Below are 16,819 nucleotides of genomic sequence, written 5' to 3'. Positions count from 1 at the left end.
TTTAAAAGTAATTTTTAGGCTGGGCGTGGTGGCTCAAGCCTGTGATCCCAGCACTTTGGGAGGCCGAGATGGGTGGATCACAAAGTCAAGAGATCGAGATCATCCTGACCAACATGGTGAAACCCTGTCTCTAAAAAAAATAAAAATAAAATAAAATAATTTTTTTTTTTTTTTTTTTTTTTTTTTTTTTTTTTTTGAGACGGAGTTTCGCTCTTGATACCCAGGCTGGAGTGCAATGGCGCGATCTCGGCTCACCGCAACCTCCGCCTCCTGGGTTCAGGCAATTCTCCTGCCTCAGCCTCCTGAGTAGCTGGGATTACAGGCACGCGCCACCGTGCCCAGCTAATTTTTTGTATTAGTAGAGACGGGGTTTCACTATGTTGACCAGGATGGTCTCGATCTCTTGACCTCGTGATCCACCCGCCTCGGCCTCCCAAAGTGCTGGGATTACAGGCTTGAGCCACCGCGCCCGGCCTAAAATAAAATTTTTTAAAAGTAATTTTTTTCTTTGCAAATTTGCCTCTTCACATATTGGTTGTTCTTAAACCAGCACATATTCTTCATATCTACACTGATCCCCCCTCTACACTATCTTCTTTGCTTTCGTACACCACTCACCACTCACACCGTATTCCTCCAGAATTTCAATATTTGTTAGATGTTGGCCAAACTTCATACATAATAAAATGCTACTGGCCAGGTGCAGTGGCTCATGCCTGTAATCCCAGCACTCTGGGAGGCTGAGGCAGGCAGATCATTTGAGGTCAAGAAGCTCATGACCAGCCCGGTCAACATGGTGAAACCCCATCTCTACTAAAAATACAAAAATTAGCGAAGTGTAGTCCCAGCTACTGGGGAGGCTGAGGCAGGAGAATTGCTTGGACCCGGGAAGCAGAGGGTGCAATGGGCCAAGATCATGCCACTGCATTCCAGCCTGGGCAACAGAGTGAAACTCCATCTCGTTCTAACTCTAACCTAACTCTAATGAAACTAGGATGACATGTAATGAAGGAATGGCCATGAGAATGTTCATTTGTTTCTTACAACTGAAGTCAAGGTCAGAGTAGCTACTGAGCATACAGTGCTAGGACTAGTCCTTCTGAATCCTGCCTGCTCTGCACAGAAAGAACAGGGTTCAGTCCTCTGTAGCTGTAATAGTTTTACCACCCAAAGGAGAACCTCATGGAGCTGGATAATCTAAACAAGGCCAAGACTTAAACACGTAATGGGCCAAGCCTTGCTCAATACAGAGAGCTTCTGGGTAAATATCAGAACCCAAGATCTACAGGTAAAAGTACTGCAGGGAGTTAGGAGGACATAAGGATGGAAACAAATACACACAAACAAACAGATCTATAAGAAGCAGCCTGAGAGTAAGACTTGCGCCCTGAGCCTTCCTCAGCTGCTACCTACCTCTTCCTCTGCAGCTGCTGCAGGCCTCCCCAAGCTAGAGGCCATGACATGTGTTCCCTTTTTGCCACACCCTAGCAACAGCTGTTATCTGGAAGCTGGAAATACTGAAGGATATCTTGTCTCATACTGCAGGCTGTTTTTCCTCTTCTCATCTCCCCATCCAACCTTACAAATATTTTTAAAGCTACCCAAAAAGTGATTCTCTGCAGCCAGCCCTGATCAAAATAGCTCAAGTTGATCCTGAAGGTACCACCTTGCAAGCATGCTGTCTGTCCCACTAAATCCTCTCCCCAACTCCATCTTCACTATGTCCCCCATGTGTCTAATGATCCATCAAAACAATCACTGACATAAACTTCTAAGTTTAGTTAAGGCCGATAATACTCAGATTTGGTACCCACCTCTTCTCAGTAGATAGTGGAACACGGAGAAGTATAATCACCACGTAAAAAGAGGGTCCGATTGTTCTTTCCTTTGTCATTTCCTGATCACTAAACTCATGGAAACCAACCACTTAAGAGCCACCAATGAAGGGGAAATGAACTAACTCAAATCAAAGCTAGAAAGAACAGGACAGGAAGCTGGTGGCGGTGGCCTCTAATATCAGCACGTTGGGAGGCTGAGGTGGGAGGACGGCTGGAGTCCAGGAGTTTGAGATCAGCCTGGGCAACATGGCGAGACCCTGCCTCTACAAAAAATACAAAAATTAGCTACGTGTCCAGTTGTGGTGGTGTGTTCCTGAGTCTCAGATACTTGGGAGGAAGGTGGGAGGATCGCTAGAGCCTGGGACCCAGAGGTTCCAGTGAGCCAAGATCATGCCACTGCACCTGGGTGACAGAGTGAGACCCTGTCTTTAAAAAAAAAAAAAAAAAAAAAGATATAACACAATGTATTTTTTTTTTCTAAAATTTAAAAAATTTTTAAAAATGAAAGGAACAACAGAACAGGACAGGAGAATGACCTCCCTTCACCTTGCATTCTCTTCTTTTGAGGTTTATTTAACTTATTTTCAGGTTTATTGATTCCAAAGCTAATGGAAGCCATAACTTAAATATCAGCAATGGCCATTTAGAAAAGTAATTACAAGGCCAGGCACTCACACCTGTAATCCCAGCATTTTGGGAGTCTGAAGTGTGAGGAATACTTGAGGTCAGAAGTTTGAGACCAGCCTGACCAACATGGAGAAACCCCATCTCTACTAAAAATACAAAAATTAGCCAGGCATGGTGGCTCACACCTGTAATCCCAGCTACTCAGGAGGCTAGGGCAGGAGAATCACTTGAACCCGGGAGGCGGAGGTTGCAGTGAGCCAAGATCGCACCACTGTAGTCTACGTGGGCGACAGAGTGAGACCCTGTCTCAAAATAAAATCAAAGAAACACTCTACATGCATTAGACTGTTGACTACTGACTCCAAATATAGGGATTCTCCATTGCCTAAAGCTTTTCCTTTTTAAAAATCTGTACTGGCAGTAATTTCCTGACTCCAGGACATCTTCTCTGCTGTTTGGGGAATAAAACTGCAGTACTCGCTTCTGAGGGGACACCCCCTAAGACAACCAACCGTAAAGTTCCTTAGGTTCCTACTTGTATAAGATGAATTATTTCTCCTTTTCCTGTTGTCGATGCTCTAAATTCCTTATCTTATATTTGATTTATTATAGCTTGGTCTTTGGTTGAATGGCTGATTTTTTACCTTTTTTTTTTGAAACAGAGTCTTGCTGGAGTGCACTGGTGCCATCTCGGCTCACTGCAACCTCCGCCTCCCCGGATCAAGCGATTCTCCTGCCTTAGCCTCCCGAGTAGCTGAGACTACAAGCACATGCCATCACACCCAGCTAAATTTTTTGTATTTTTAGTAGAGACGGGGTTTCACTATGTTGGCTAGGCTGGTCTGGAACTCTCGACCTCAAGTGATCTGCCTGCCTCAGCATCCCAGAGTGCTAGGATTACAGGCCTAACCCACCATGTCCGGCCTGATTTTTACCTTTTTTCTGAACACTACATTAACATTTGCAAAGTAAATTCAGGAAAGCAATTCAATATTTATTAAAGACGTTTTATTAAAAAGGCAATAGCAAGCCTGTAAGAGCCTGAAAGGCAGCCTATTATAGAAAAAAAGGCAAAGGTGACAAACAATTCGAAAGAACTGCATTTCCTCCAACTCAGCTAACTAAACTCATAGCCTAGTAAGTTGCTTTTAGGAAGCCAGCCTTAGTGATTGGGTAAGATTGTTGTTTAGCACATTTCGTCTTGGTAGAAGAGCAAAAGTGAAATGATTAATGCATTTTCTCTTTTTAAGCATTCCCTTTATGATACATTCTTAATTCTCCTCCCTACCCCACTCCCATTCTCACAGATGGCAAAATAGAACTGCAATTTATCTTCCCATTAAAATGGTTACAAATTCCAAATCAGTGGAGTCCAAATTCACTTTCAAAACCACATGTCAAGAAAGATTGAGTTTAATAGTGAGTAGAGAAAGTGACAATCCTACTTTGTCAAAATATAAATACTCAGGAATAAATTAGATTTTCCCCAACAGAGTAGAAAAACCACTTGTCTACTTTTTTGCTTACCAAAGTCGCCACACTAGAATGTAATATTCTCACATACATGATTCTGTTTTAAAGTTGTTGTAGTGTTTCATTTTTTTTTAAATCCTCTAAGTCACTAGCTGGGAACACTATTATAGTTTAGCATACTGCTTAAGAGCAGAAACTCTCAGCTCGACCATTTTCTGGCTGAATAATCTATGCCCTGTTGGTTTAAATAATCTTTTCCTCAATTTTTTAATCTACAAAATAAAAGTAATAAGGGTATCTACTACACAGAGTTGCTATGAAGATTAAAGGCATTACTATATATAAAGTGCTTAGAAGAGTCCTTAGCAAAAAAAAAAAAAAAAAAAAAAAAGAGTCCTTAGCAGGTAATAGGTGCCATAGGTGCCATATAAGTGTTATTATAATTGCTACCATTGCTAGAAAGAGAATGGTAATATTGTTGGACTTCTTTATTTATTTATCTATTTATTTTGAGATGGAGTCTCGCTCTGTTGCCCAGGCTGGAGTGCAGTGGTGTGATCTCAGCTCACTGCAACTTCCACCTCCTGGGTTCAAGCAATTCTCCTGCCTCAGCCTCCTGAGTAGCTGGGGACTACAGGTGCGTGCCACCACGCCCAGCTAATTTTTGTATTTTTAGTAGAGATGGGGTTTCACCATGTTGGACAGGCTGGTCTCAAACTCCTGACCTTGTGATCCACCAGCCTCAGCCTCCTAAAGTACTGGGATTACAGGCATGAACCACTGCGCCTGGCCCTTTATACCATTTTATTGCTGAATAATATTCAATTATATGGATATGCCACATTTTGTTTATTCATTTATCAGTTAATACATATTTGAGCTGTTTCCATTTTTATTTATTTATTTATTGAGACAGAGTCTTGCTCTGTCACCCAGGCTGGAGTGTCATAGTGCGATCTCAGCTCACTGCACCTTCTGCCTCCCAGGCTCAAGCGATTCTCGTGCCTCAGCCTCCCACATAGCTGAGGCTACAAGCGTGCACCACCACACCCAGCTAATTTTTGTATTTTTAGTAGAGATAGGGTTTCTCCATGTTGTCCAGGCTGGTCTTGAACTCCTGACCTCAGGCGATTCACTCATCTCAGCCTCCCAAAGTGCTGGGATTAACAGGTGTGAGCCACTGCACCCAGCCCTATTTTTGATGATTACAAATAATACTGCTATGAACATTTCTGTACAAGTTTTTATGTAGACATGTTTTCTCATTTCTCCTGTTATCTACCTAGAAGCAGAATTTCTAGGTCATATGATGACTCTATGTTTAATATTTAAGGAGCTGCCAATTTTTTTTTCCAAAGTGGCTATACCATTTTACATTCCCACGAAGCAGTGTATAGGGGTTCTAATTCCTCCACATCCTCCCAAACACTTGTTATAACCATCCTGGGGGCTGTGACGTGGTATCCAAATGCATCTTTAAGATGCAAAAACAGAAATACATTGGGCAAGGAAGTAAAATCTTTTATGACAAGGGAAAGACATGAAGGAAATTAAACAAAGGGTCCTGCAGTTAAGCTGAAAAAGGAACCAAGTGGTATTTTTAGGTCTGTTAGTTCCTTGTTCTTATACAACCAATTGCCCTTTAGAAAGTGTCAGGATTGTGGAGCTAGCCTCCAATTTCACATCTGGAGGTTACCGTAGTCATAACAACACTTTTCTTGCTTTATTGATTTATTTTACAAAGTTTCTTCCTATATTGTACTCTATTTGATCCAATACCACAAATCTTATATGGGAAGATATTATTATTCCCATTCTGTAGGAAAGGGTGCTAAGAACTAGCAAGGTTAAGTGACTTGCCTAAGGGGGCATAGCTACAATTAAAGAAAGAAAAAGGGCTGGGCGTGGTGGTTTATGCCTGTAATCCCAGCACTTTGGGAGGCCGAGGTGGGTGGATCCTCTGAGGTCGGGAGTTCAAGACCAGCCTGACCAAAATGAAGACACTCTGTCTCTATTTTTTTTTAATTAAAAAAAATAAAAATAAAAATAAAGAAAGAAAAAGAAAAAGCAATTGATAGAACTGGGGCTCGAGGACAAATTTTTTATTTCCAATCCCAGTCCTTGGTTTCCTCTTATCTCCTCCACCTCATCTTTGATGACCCAGAATGTAATGTAAAGCAAGAAAAAGCAGAGGGGAACTGGGAGTGTGTGAAGCACTTAGAGGCAGGAGGCTTGCGCATTACAAAGCACTTAGACAATCCTGCAGAGAGAGGGCAGCTGCAGACAGAAGAACGTTTTGTGAAAGTGACAATAATGACTGAACTCCCAACCCTCCAATAACTAGGAAACCAGGCATACGACCACTTTAATTCCTAAATTCTGACTATTATATTACTCTGTACTAATAGAAGTATATCAAATACAATATTCATTGAACTTCTTACTAAGTAGTTACTACGTGCTAGTTACAGTGCCAAAGCAGTTGAGATTAAAAAAAAAAAGAGCAATGATTAAAATTTTCCAAAGTAGAATTAAATGGCTAATATTTACCAAGCCTTTTCTTGAAAGAGGAGTGTCATCAGAATAACATTTCATAGAAAAGGAAACTGAGGCACAGAGAGGCTAAACGTATTGTCCTAAAGTTACAGAATAAATGGTGGAGGCAGAATAAGAACCCAGGCAGCCTAGTTCTATATCCTGTGCTCTTCACCACCATGCAATCTTTCCTGCCAGATCTTGCTTGGCTGGAAGTCACATAGGGTGATGCAGAGAGACCAATAATCCTAATTAATTCCAGAAAGTATTTGTTGAATGCTCATTAATTCATGAAGCCCAGGGGCAAATTCTCACAACAACTATATGAAATACATTCATCTTCATTGTCTTTTTCAAATGTGGAAACAGAGACTCAGAGGAGTGAATTTACTTATCCAAGGTCACAGAATTCTACCTTAGCTAATGTTGACCTGGTGCTTAATATATATCTATCAGAAGCTGTTCTAAGCACTAACTCACTTAATCCTCATTGTAACACTCCGAGGTAAATTCCATTATTAACCACCATTCTTCTTTTTTTTTTTTTTTTTTTGTTGTTGTTGTTGTTGTTTTGAGGCAGAGTTTTGCTCTGTCACCAGGCTGGAGTAGTGGCATGATCTGGGCTCACTGCAACCTTCACTTCCCAGGTTCAAGCGAGTCTCCTGCCTCAGCCTCCTGAGTAACTGGGACTCCAGGCGTGTGCCACCACGCCCAGCTAATTTCTGTATTTTTCGTAGAGACAGGGTTTCACCATGTTGACCAGGATGGTCTCGAACTCCAGGCCTAAAGGGATCCACCCACCTTGTCCTCCCAAAGTGCTGATTACCGGTGTGATAACTTTTCCAAGGTCCCACACTAGTAAGTAGCAAAGCCAAGATTCAGTCTAGCTTAAAGTCCTCCTTGAAACAACTTAACACTGATACTTGCCTACATAATGGTGAAGCAGTCATTCAAACCCAGGTCTAACTCCTGAGTGAAAGGATGGCGCTCAAAACTGCTGCAGTGAAGAGAGGTGCTAGAAAAGAGGGGAATAACAGGTGCTCTGGGGACTGTGAAGAAGAGGCATTTAAAAACTGCATTTTGAAGGAAAAAGTGCTTGCTGGACAAAAAGAGCCATCACGAAATTTAGTATTTGTAAAAGAAACGAAAAACAAGTAACCCTATCCAACGGAAGACTTTTAAAAAGATGGTCCAGTAATGAAGAGCAAAGAAATTAAACTTAGAAGATGTTTCAGATTAAATCAGAAAAGTCTTATTTTAATGTTTTCATTAGAAAGTACTCTTGATGAAGGAAAACAAGTTTGTATTCCCTTTAATTTTGACCACATATTTTAAAAAATCGACAAAAGAATGGATACGTGCAATTTGCCTTTTGTAACATTAAAAATCAGTTAATTCTGACTTCCTGTATTGGTCTCCTTCCGAGATCTTTGCAAGATACTCTTTCAGGTCCTGAAGCACAGCCATTTAGAAACCAAAATGAGTAGGGGAATTCAAGCTAAGAACTAGAAGGAACAGGGGCTCTCACAAGTTGTGGCTCAAACGCTGCAGAGCTGGGTTTTCTTTTTCCCTGGCAAACTGATTTATGACCACATGAAGGGCAGCTGCAGAACCAGTTAGACCTTAAGTCCGATTGCCAAACAGCCGTAAAGGAAGGACCAGACAGGGATGGGAATGGCAAGGGGGGGTCTGGGGGTCGTCACTTGTTCTCAAGTTCCGTGAGGCGCGGCAAGTCCTAATTCTTGCAGCAGCCAGGGTCCTCGTGAATCCCGCTGCCCCAAACGTGCGAGCCCGGGGAGTTGGCACAGCCTCAAGGCAGCCCGACAAGGTGCCTCCACGCCCCCTTGCGGACCCAAATGATTGAGGACGATGTGCCGGGTATCTGATAGGTGCAGGGTTTCAGAAATGCTCTCTCCGTTTAGCCCCACAAAAGCCCTTCAAATGAGGCGCGGTGATCAGCCCTGTTTTACAGATGGAAAACACCGAAGCTCAGGGGAGTGAAGGAAGACTTGTCAGCAAAAAGGAAAACCTAGTGAAGGCGATCGTTGGTCTTGCTCCTCTCACCAAGGAGTAGAGGGGCTGGGGTCGCCTCGGGACCCCACATCAACCCCTCTTGCTCTCTTGGAGGACGAGGAGCAGGCTGTCAGCCGGGAGGCCTGGCGGCTTGCAGGTACCCGGGAAGAGGGAGAGCGCAGTGGGTGGCAGGGACTCTGCCCCGCACAGGGCTGCAGCAGCCAGTCTAGGGCGCAGCGCGCACCACCCGCTCGTTGGCTTCTGCCCAACAGTCCCGCGTGGCGAGTCCCCAGGGAGCGGGGCCGCAGCCGCTGAGCGCGGGCGCACCGAGGACCATCCACGTGGGGCGCCCGCAGCTGTCCGGGCGCCCCACGCGAGTTGCAAGCTACGAGCCAGGGCGCGCGTGCGCGCAGGACTGCAGCGGGCACGGTTTGGCAGTGCCACCGTGAGCCCACCCGCTGTGTCTCTTGCCTTACCGTAGCTGTTCCCCGGTGACCAAGACCTCAGCCATGCGCTCCAGCTCCCTTTGCTGCGCCCCGCCACTCCCGCTGGTGCTGCTGTCACTGCCAGCGCTGCCAGCGCTGCTGCCCTCTTCCATGGTTGGAGCCGCGCCGCTACCACTGGCTCCGCTGTCCGCCGAGGGTTTGGGTGTTCGGATCAGTCTGCCCTCACTGACGCCTCCCCCGCCATTTTTGTTCGGGGCAGCTCCACTGCTCTGACCGGATTGGCTGGAGAGGGAATCCCTGTAGGTAGGCAGAAGCGCTGGGCTAGTCCGGCCTCAGAAACACGAGCTTGGGGGCGTGGCTAGAGCCCCTCGTGGTCGGGGGGGCGGAGCCGATGGAGGAAAATATAAACATCTGGGCGGGGCGCTGCATCCTAGCTGCGTGTGCGGCTGGAGGCTGAATTTGGTGAGCTCTCTTTACCCACAAAGCTCATGCTGTGGAATCCTGGGGACAGGCCTGGGGAAGTGTGAAGGCGTTTTTATTGTACGTTCCATACCCCAAGTTGCCAGAGAGCAAAACATAATAACAATATAGCCAAATGGTTAACTGTGAAGGTTATACATTGTCACTACAGAGCATGAAGAAATTAAGCCTTCTTCTGGCTCCAGCCTCTCTCACCAAAGACAACTTGTTTGCCTTATGATGTAATCAATAAGGAATGCCGGCCTGGGAATCTGGCTGACCTGGGATCCAGCTCCACTCCTGTAATGTCCTATTTAAATGTGTTTAGTTGTCCCTTACAAAATAAAAATAATTTTGGGCCGGGAGCGATGGCTCACGCCTGTAATCCCAGCACTTTGGGAGGCCGAGGCGGATGGATCACCTGAGGTCAGGAGTTCGAGACCAGCCTGGTTAACATGGTGAAACCCCGTTTCTACTAAAAATACAAAAAATTAGCTGGGCATAGTGGCGTGTGCCTGTAATACCAGATACTCAGAAGGCTGAGGCAGGAGAATCGCTTGAATACAGGAGGTGGAGGTTGCAGTGAGCCAAGATTCAACCATTGCACTCCAGCTTGGGCAACAAGAGCAAAACTCCGTCTCAAAATAAATAATTAATCAAAAAATAATAACTCTGGCTACCACTTTTTGACATTAAAGATACTTCAGATATGTTATTACCTCATTTAATTATTACAATAAATCATAAAATGGGTATTGTGTTTGTTTTGCGTCAGGATGCAGGCTTGGAGAGGTGAAGTTATTTGTCTAAGGCAAGAAGACAATAAGTATAAGAAGAAATCAAACCCAGGCCATTCTGGCTTCAAAGTTAGGTTTTGAAAAGACTGAAAGACTGCCTCTTAAAATGGTGATACAATGGTATTGTCTACCTGTAAGAGATTATGAAAGGAACTTTGATTAGTACCAAACAAATATTCTGTTTTTCTGTTTCATGCAGAGTCAGAGTTGGTCTGCAGGAAGGCCAAGTAATGCTTATGGCAGTATTCATGTGTGTTGAGTATTTATTCTATGCTTTATACGGTGCTAACCACCTTGTTTTTTGTTGTTCTTTTTGAGATGGAGTCTTGTTCTGTCACCCAGGCTGGAGTGCAATGGCGCAATCTGGGCTCACTGCAACGTCCGCCACCTGGGTTCAAGCGATTCTCCTGCCTCAGCCTCCAGAGTAGCTGGGACTCCAGGCACATGCCACCTGACCTCGTGATTCACCTGCCTCAGCCTCCCAAAGTGCTGGGATTACAGGTGTGAGCCACCACACCTGGCCAACACCTTCTTTATGTTATTTCATTTATCCTCACAAAAACTCTGGAGTTTGATATTATTTTCAACTTACAAATGAGAAAGCTTAAGTGTGGAAAGATGAAGTAATTTGCCTAGAAAGTTAGGCGGCCCTGATGCCCTGGTTCTGCAGATTCCAAAGGCCATGCTCAGCCCCACTCCAGAAAGAGAACAGTTGTCCAGCTCTCCCTTGAGCATCCGTGAGCAGACCAGCTCTTAATCTGCATGAGACAGATGTTAGGTGACTCTTTTGCCAAAAGAAATTATTTAAGTTACTTAACTTTTTAAATAGGCCACAATAGATGTGTAGACCAATGAAGACCTAGTTCTAGGTGACTGTGATTCTAAGAGCCTGTTTTGCATAAAATATATAAATCATTGAATAGAAGTCCCAGAGTTAATGAGATTAAAAGGTGTCTTGCTCATGTTTTAATCTTATAACTACTACATAGAATATCAAGTGTTTGTACGAGCTTCTCAGTCAAACATGCAATTTCTATCCCGATTCTGTCATTTGCTAATTTTGCAACCTTATGCTAGTTACTTCTCTTGGCCTCCCTTTCCTATCAATAAAACAGGAATAATCATTCCTACTTCATAGAGATGTTGTGTGGCTTACATGAAATAACATGTAATCTCAGTTCTTTGGGAAGCTAGAGAGTGAGGATTGTTTGAGACCAGGAGTTCAATACCAGCCTGGGCAACATAGCAAGACCCTGTCTCTACAAAAGAAAAAAAAAAACTTGTAAATTACCCAGGCATGGTGGTGCACACCTGTAGTCCCAGCTACTTGAGAGGTTGAGGTGGAAAGATCACTTGAGCCCAGGAGTTCAAGGTTACAGTGAGCTGTGATCACATCACTGCACTCTGGTGTGGGTAACAAAGCAAGACCTTGACATGAAAGAAAGAAAGAGAGAAAGTGAGAGAAAGAAAGAGAGGAAGCAGGAAGGAAGGAAGGAAGGAAGAAAAGAAAGGGAAATTTCTATTACGTAAAGTTTCTAAGATCCATGTCAGTAACACAAATTTTAAGATAAAAAAGCACGTTAACATAAAGAAAAGAAAATTCAAGTCAGGAAAATAACTGATGCTATTGTTCCAGCGACAGTGAGAGAGCGTGATTTATTTTCCTTGCCTGACAAGAAGTATGTGTGTGTGGTGGGGTGGGGGGTTGTGTGTATAGGTAGGTATATGTGAACAGGAAATAGGAGTTGGTTTGGTTATTGTTTTAACCTTCTTCTTCTTCTTCTTCTTTTTTATTCCTGAGACAGAGTTTCACTCTTGTTGCCCAGGCTGGAGTGCAATGGCGCGATCTCAGCTCACTGCAACCTCCTCCTCCTGGGTTCAAGTGATTCTCCTGCCTCAGCCTCCCAAGTAGCTGGGATTACAGGCGTGTGCCGCCATGCCTAGCTAACTTTGTGTTTTTAGTAGAGATGTGGTTTCTCCATGTTGGTCAGGCTGGTCTTGAACTCCCAATCTCAAGTGATCCGCCCACCTTGGCCTCCCAAAGTGTTGGGATTACAGGCGTGAGCCATCGCGCCCAGCCTTAACCTTTCTTTTGACATATGACTCATACCTGGCTCTACTGGGTAAGAAGACAGACCCTTTTTCCTAACTTAGGGAAAAACTGTTGAGCCAAGTCCTGAGGACACGTCCATAACTGTGAGCCCAGGAGCAACTGGTTCCCGATAAACTGTGATTTTTTTTTTCTTTTAGATATTGATCAAAGAGAAAAGGGCACTGATATGGCAATTAATTCAGCATAAATATTTTAGAAAAACAGAATTCTGACAAACCTTGGTTTGATTCTTGCTATGTCTGGGCAAGTTCATTATCTTCTCTGAATTTGCTGTCTTCTTTTGTAAAGTTAAGATCATAACACCAATCCTATTGGGTTATTGGGAGGATTAAATACAATTTAATGAAAGCATTTATTCCAGGTGGGAACTATTAAGTGTGAGCTTTCTCTTCTAGCTCTCATTTACCACTTTCATGCCTTCTGTCTGTTTTGGTGCTTTGGGGCCATGTTTCTCAAAGGTTTGGCGGGGAAAAAAACCAGGTGTGTGTGTGTGTGCGTGTGTGCGCGCGCGCGCACGCGCGCGCGCGCGCACTTGTGCTTTCAACCCATTGAAGCCTGAAACATTGATGAAATACAATAATAAAAATGAAGCCAGCATAATGGCTTACACCTGTCATCCCAGCACTTTGGGAGGACAAGGCAGGCAGATCATCCCAGCACTTTGGGAAGGCAAGGGGGGCAGATCACAGGAGTTCAAGACCAGTCTGGCCAACGTAGTGAAACCCTGTCTCTACTAAAAATACAAAAATTAGCCAGGTGTCTTGGCAGGTGCCTGTAATCCCAGCTATTTGGGAGGCTGAGGTGGGAGAATTGCTTGAATCTGGGAGGCAGAGGTTGCAGTGAGCTGAGATCGTGCCCAGTTAGCAAACCACTTTTGAAGTAGCACTGGTATAAGAAACTCTTCCTAAGGGTCAGCAGCAATGTGAGAAGGAGATGAACTTGAATTGATAAAATGCGTGAAAATGCTGTCAGCTATGAAGTTTTTTCTTTTTCTTTTTTTTTTTTTGAGATGGAGTTTCGCTCTTGTTACCCAGGCTGGAGTGCAATGGCGCGATCTCGGCTCACCGCAACCTCCGCCTCCAGGGTTCAGGCAATTCTCCTGCCTCAGCCTCCTGAGTAGCTGGGATTACAGGCACGCGCCACCGTGCCCAGCTAATTTTTTGTATTTTTAGTAGAGACCGGGTTTCACCATGTTGACCGGGATGGTCTCGATCTCTTGACCTCGTGATCCACCCGCCTCGGCCTCCCAAAGTGCTGGGATTACAGGCGTGAGTCACCGCGCCCGGCGTTTTTTGTTTTTTGTTTTTTAAATGGAGTCTCGCTCTGTAGCCCAGGCTAGAGTGCAGTGGCGCGATCTCGGCTCATTGCAACCTCCGCCTCCCGGGTCCCTGTTCAAGCAATTCTCCTACCTCAGCCTCCCAAGTAGCTGGGATTACAGGCACAAGTCTCCATGCCCAGCTAATTTTTGTAATTTTTAGTAGAGATGGGATTTCACCATGTTGGCCAGTCTGGTCTTGAACTCCTGACCTCGTGATCCACTCACCTCAGCCTCCCAAAGTGCTGGGATTACAGGCGTGAACCACTGCACCCAGCCAGCTATGAAGTTTAATATGTTAGCTGTCATGGTTATTGTTGTCTTTTAATATGCATTAGTATTATTCCTGCCTGATTTTAATTGTATTTGCTTATTTATTTGAGACAGAATCTCTGTCAACCAGGCTGGAGTGCAGTGGTGCGATATTGGCTCACTGCAGCCTCTGCCTCCCGGGTTCCAGTGATTCTTCTGCCTCAGCCTCCTGGGTGGCTGGGATTACAGGCATGTGCTAAGAGATGAAGAACTCACCATGTTGGCCAGGCTGGTCTCAAACCCCTGACCTCAGGTGATCTTCCCATCATCCTCCCAAAGTGCTGGCATTACAGGCATGAGCTACCCTGCCCAGCCATCCTGCCTGATTTTAAAGACTAACTGAAATGCCACCTTCTCTGTGCTATTGTCCTGCACTTCTCCAAGCCGTTTATTGCTGTTTATTGCCCAAGGGGTTCATCTTGCCCACTGCCTAGAAAGAGCCGATTCATCAAGACAGGGGAATTGCAATAGAGAAAGAGTAATTCATGCAGAGCCAACTGTCCAGAAGACCAGAGTTTATTTTTGTTTTTATGTTTTTTATACTTTAAGTTCTGATGTGCATATGCAGAACGTGCAGGTTTGTTACATAGGTAAACACATGCCATGGTGGTTTGCTGCACCCATTGACCCATCATCTACATTAGGTATTTCTCCTAATGCTATTCCATCCCTAGTCCCCCATCCCCCGAAACACCCTGGTGTGTGATGTTCCCCTCCCTGTGTCCATGTGTTCTCATTGTTCAACACCCACTTATAAGTGAGAACATGCAGTGTTTGGTGTTCTGTTCCTGTGTTTGTTTGCTGAGAATGATGGTTTCCAGCTTTCTCCATGTCCCTGCAAAGGACATGAACTCATCCTTTTTATGGCTGCATAGTATTCCATGGTGTATATGTGCCACATTTTCTTTATCCAGTCTATCATTGATGGGCATTTGGGTTGGTTCCAAGTCTTTGCTATTGTGAATAGTGCTGCAATAAACATACGTGTGTGTGTGTGTGTGTGTGTGTGTGTGTGTGTGTGTGTGTCTTTATAGTAGAATTATTTATAATCCTTTGGGTATATACCCAGTAATGGCATTGCTGGGTCAAATGGTATTATGTGAAAAAAAGCTCATCACCACTGGTCATTAGAGAAATGCAAATCAAAACCACAATGAAATACCATCTCACACCAGTTAGAATGGCAATTATTAAAAAGTCAGGAAACAACAGATGCTGGAAAGGATGTGGAGAAATAGGAATGCTTTTAAACGATTGGTGGGAGTGTAAATTAGTTCAACCATTGTGGAAGACAGCGGGGATTCCTCATGGATCTAGAATCAGAAGATCAGAGTTTTATTATTACTCAAATCAGTCTCCCTGAGCATTCAGGGAGCAGAGTTTTTAAAGACAACTTGGTGGGTGGGGGAAGCCAGTGAGCCAGGAGTGCTGATTAATCAGGGGTGAAATTGTAGGGAGTCGAAGCTGTCTCCTTGCGCTGAGTCAGTTCCTGGGTGGGGGGCCCCCAAGATCAGATGAGCCAGTTAATCGATCTGGGCAGTGCCAGCTGATCTATCAAGTGTAGGGTCTGCAAGATATCTCAAGCACTGATCTTAGGAGCAGTTTAGGGAGGGTCAGAATCTTGTAGCCTCCAGCTGCATGACTCCTAAACCGTAATTTCTTATCTTGTGGCTAAAATGTTAGTCCTACAAAGGCAATCTAGTCCCCAGGCAAGAAGGAGGTCTGCTTTGGAAAAGGGCTGTTACCGTCTTTGTTTAAACTATAAACTAAATTTCTCGCAAAGCTATTTCAGCCAATGCCCAGGAATGAACAAGGACAGCTTGGATGTTAGAAGCAAGTTAAAATTGGTTAAGTTAGATCTCTTTCACTGTCTCAGTCATAAATTTTGCAAAGGCAGTTTCACTCTTTCCTACAAATGTACATCTTTTTTTTTTTTTTCCCTGAGATAGAGTTTTGCTCTTGTCACCCAGGCTGGATGGAGTGCAATGGCGCAATCTCAGCTCACTGCAACCTCTGCCTGCTGGGTTCAAGCGATTCTCTTGCCTCAGCCTCCCAAGTAGCTGGGATTACAGGCATGTGTCACCACGTCCACTAATTTTTGTATTTTTATTAGAGATGGGGGTTTCACCATTTTTGGCCAGGCTGGTCTTAAACTCCTGACCTCAGATGCTCCACCCGCCTCTGCCTCCCAAAGTGCTGGGATTATAGGCATGAGCCACCTTGCCTGGCCCAAATGTACATCTCCTTACAGAAGATTTAAATTGTTCTTAACCATTAATGGAAGTCCCGATTCTTTAGCTACTACATTTTTTATTCTCTTTGTGAATGGAAAATTGATGGTTTAGCAATATTCTGTGCAGATCTTTCTGTCTGTAGATCTTTTAAGAAGGGGCTTGTCTTTTAAAAATAAATGTAAAAGTCCAGGCACAGTGGCTCATGCCTGTAATCCCAGCACTTTGGGAGGCCAAGATGGGTGGATCACCTGAGGTCAGGAGTTCAAGACCAGCCTGGCCAACCTGGTGTAAACCCCCGTCTCTAATAAAAGTACAAAAATTAGCAGGGTGTGGTGGCACACACCTGTAATCCCAGCTACTAGGGAGGCTGAGGCAGGAGAATCCCTTGAACCCAGAAAGTGGAGGTTGCAGTGAGCCGATATCGCACCACTACACTCCAGCCTGGGTGACAAAGCAAGACTCCCTCTCAAAATAAATACGTACATACATACATAAATGTAAAAATCGAGAAAAGTACAATTTCCATGACTTTGTCATTCACACCTGTTTTTAATAGTTTGTCATATTCGAGTCATCTTTTTGTAGTAATAGAAATAAAACATTACAAATAAAGTTGACATCTTCTTGTCCTTCATTCCCAACCCTGCTCCCCTCCCA

General features: G+C 44.3%; 1 protein-coding gene across 1 annotated transcript in view; it reads right to left on the bottom strand.

The window, feature by feature from the left end:
- Positions 1–9,165, bottom strand: part of DEPTOR (DEP domain containing MTOR interacting protein) — a 181,657-nt gene extending 172,492 nt beyond the window's left edge. Inside the window, exon 1 of the mRNA XM_064384547.1 lies at positions 8,963–9,165. Within this exon, the coding sequence (XP_064240617.1) occupies positions 8,963–9,084 (122 nt within the window). The 5' untranslated portion in view covers positions 9,085–9,165. The remainder of the gene's footprint in view (positions 1–8,962) is intronic.
- Between the last annotated feature and the right edge of the window lie 7,654 nt (positions 9,166–16,819).

This window comes from Aotus nancymaae, unplaced genomic scaffold (assembly GCF_030222135.1).
Source record: "Aotus nancymaae isolate 86718 unplaced genomic scaffold, 86718_ANA_hifiasm-v0.15.2.pri h1tg000036l, whole genome shotgun sequence".
Taxonomy (NCBI): domain Eukaryota; kingdom Metazoa; phylum Chordata; class Mammalia; order Primates; family Aotidae; genus Aotus; species Aotus nancymaae.
The sequence above is the reverse complement of the archived record's forward strand: the minus strand, read 5'-3'. Positions and strand labels throughout refer to the sequence as shown.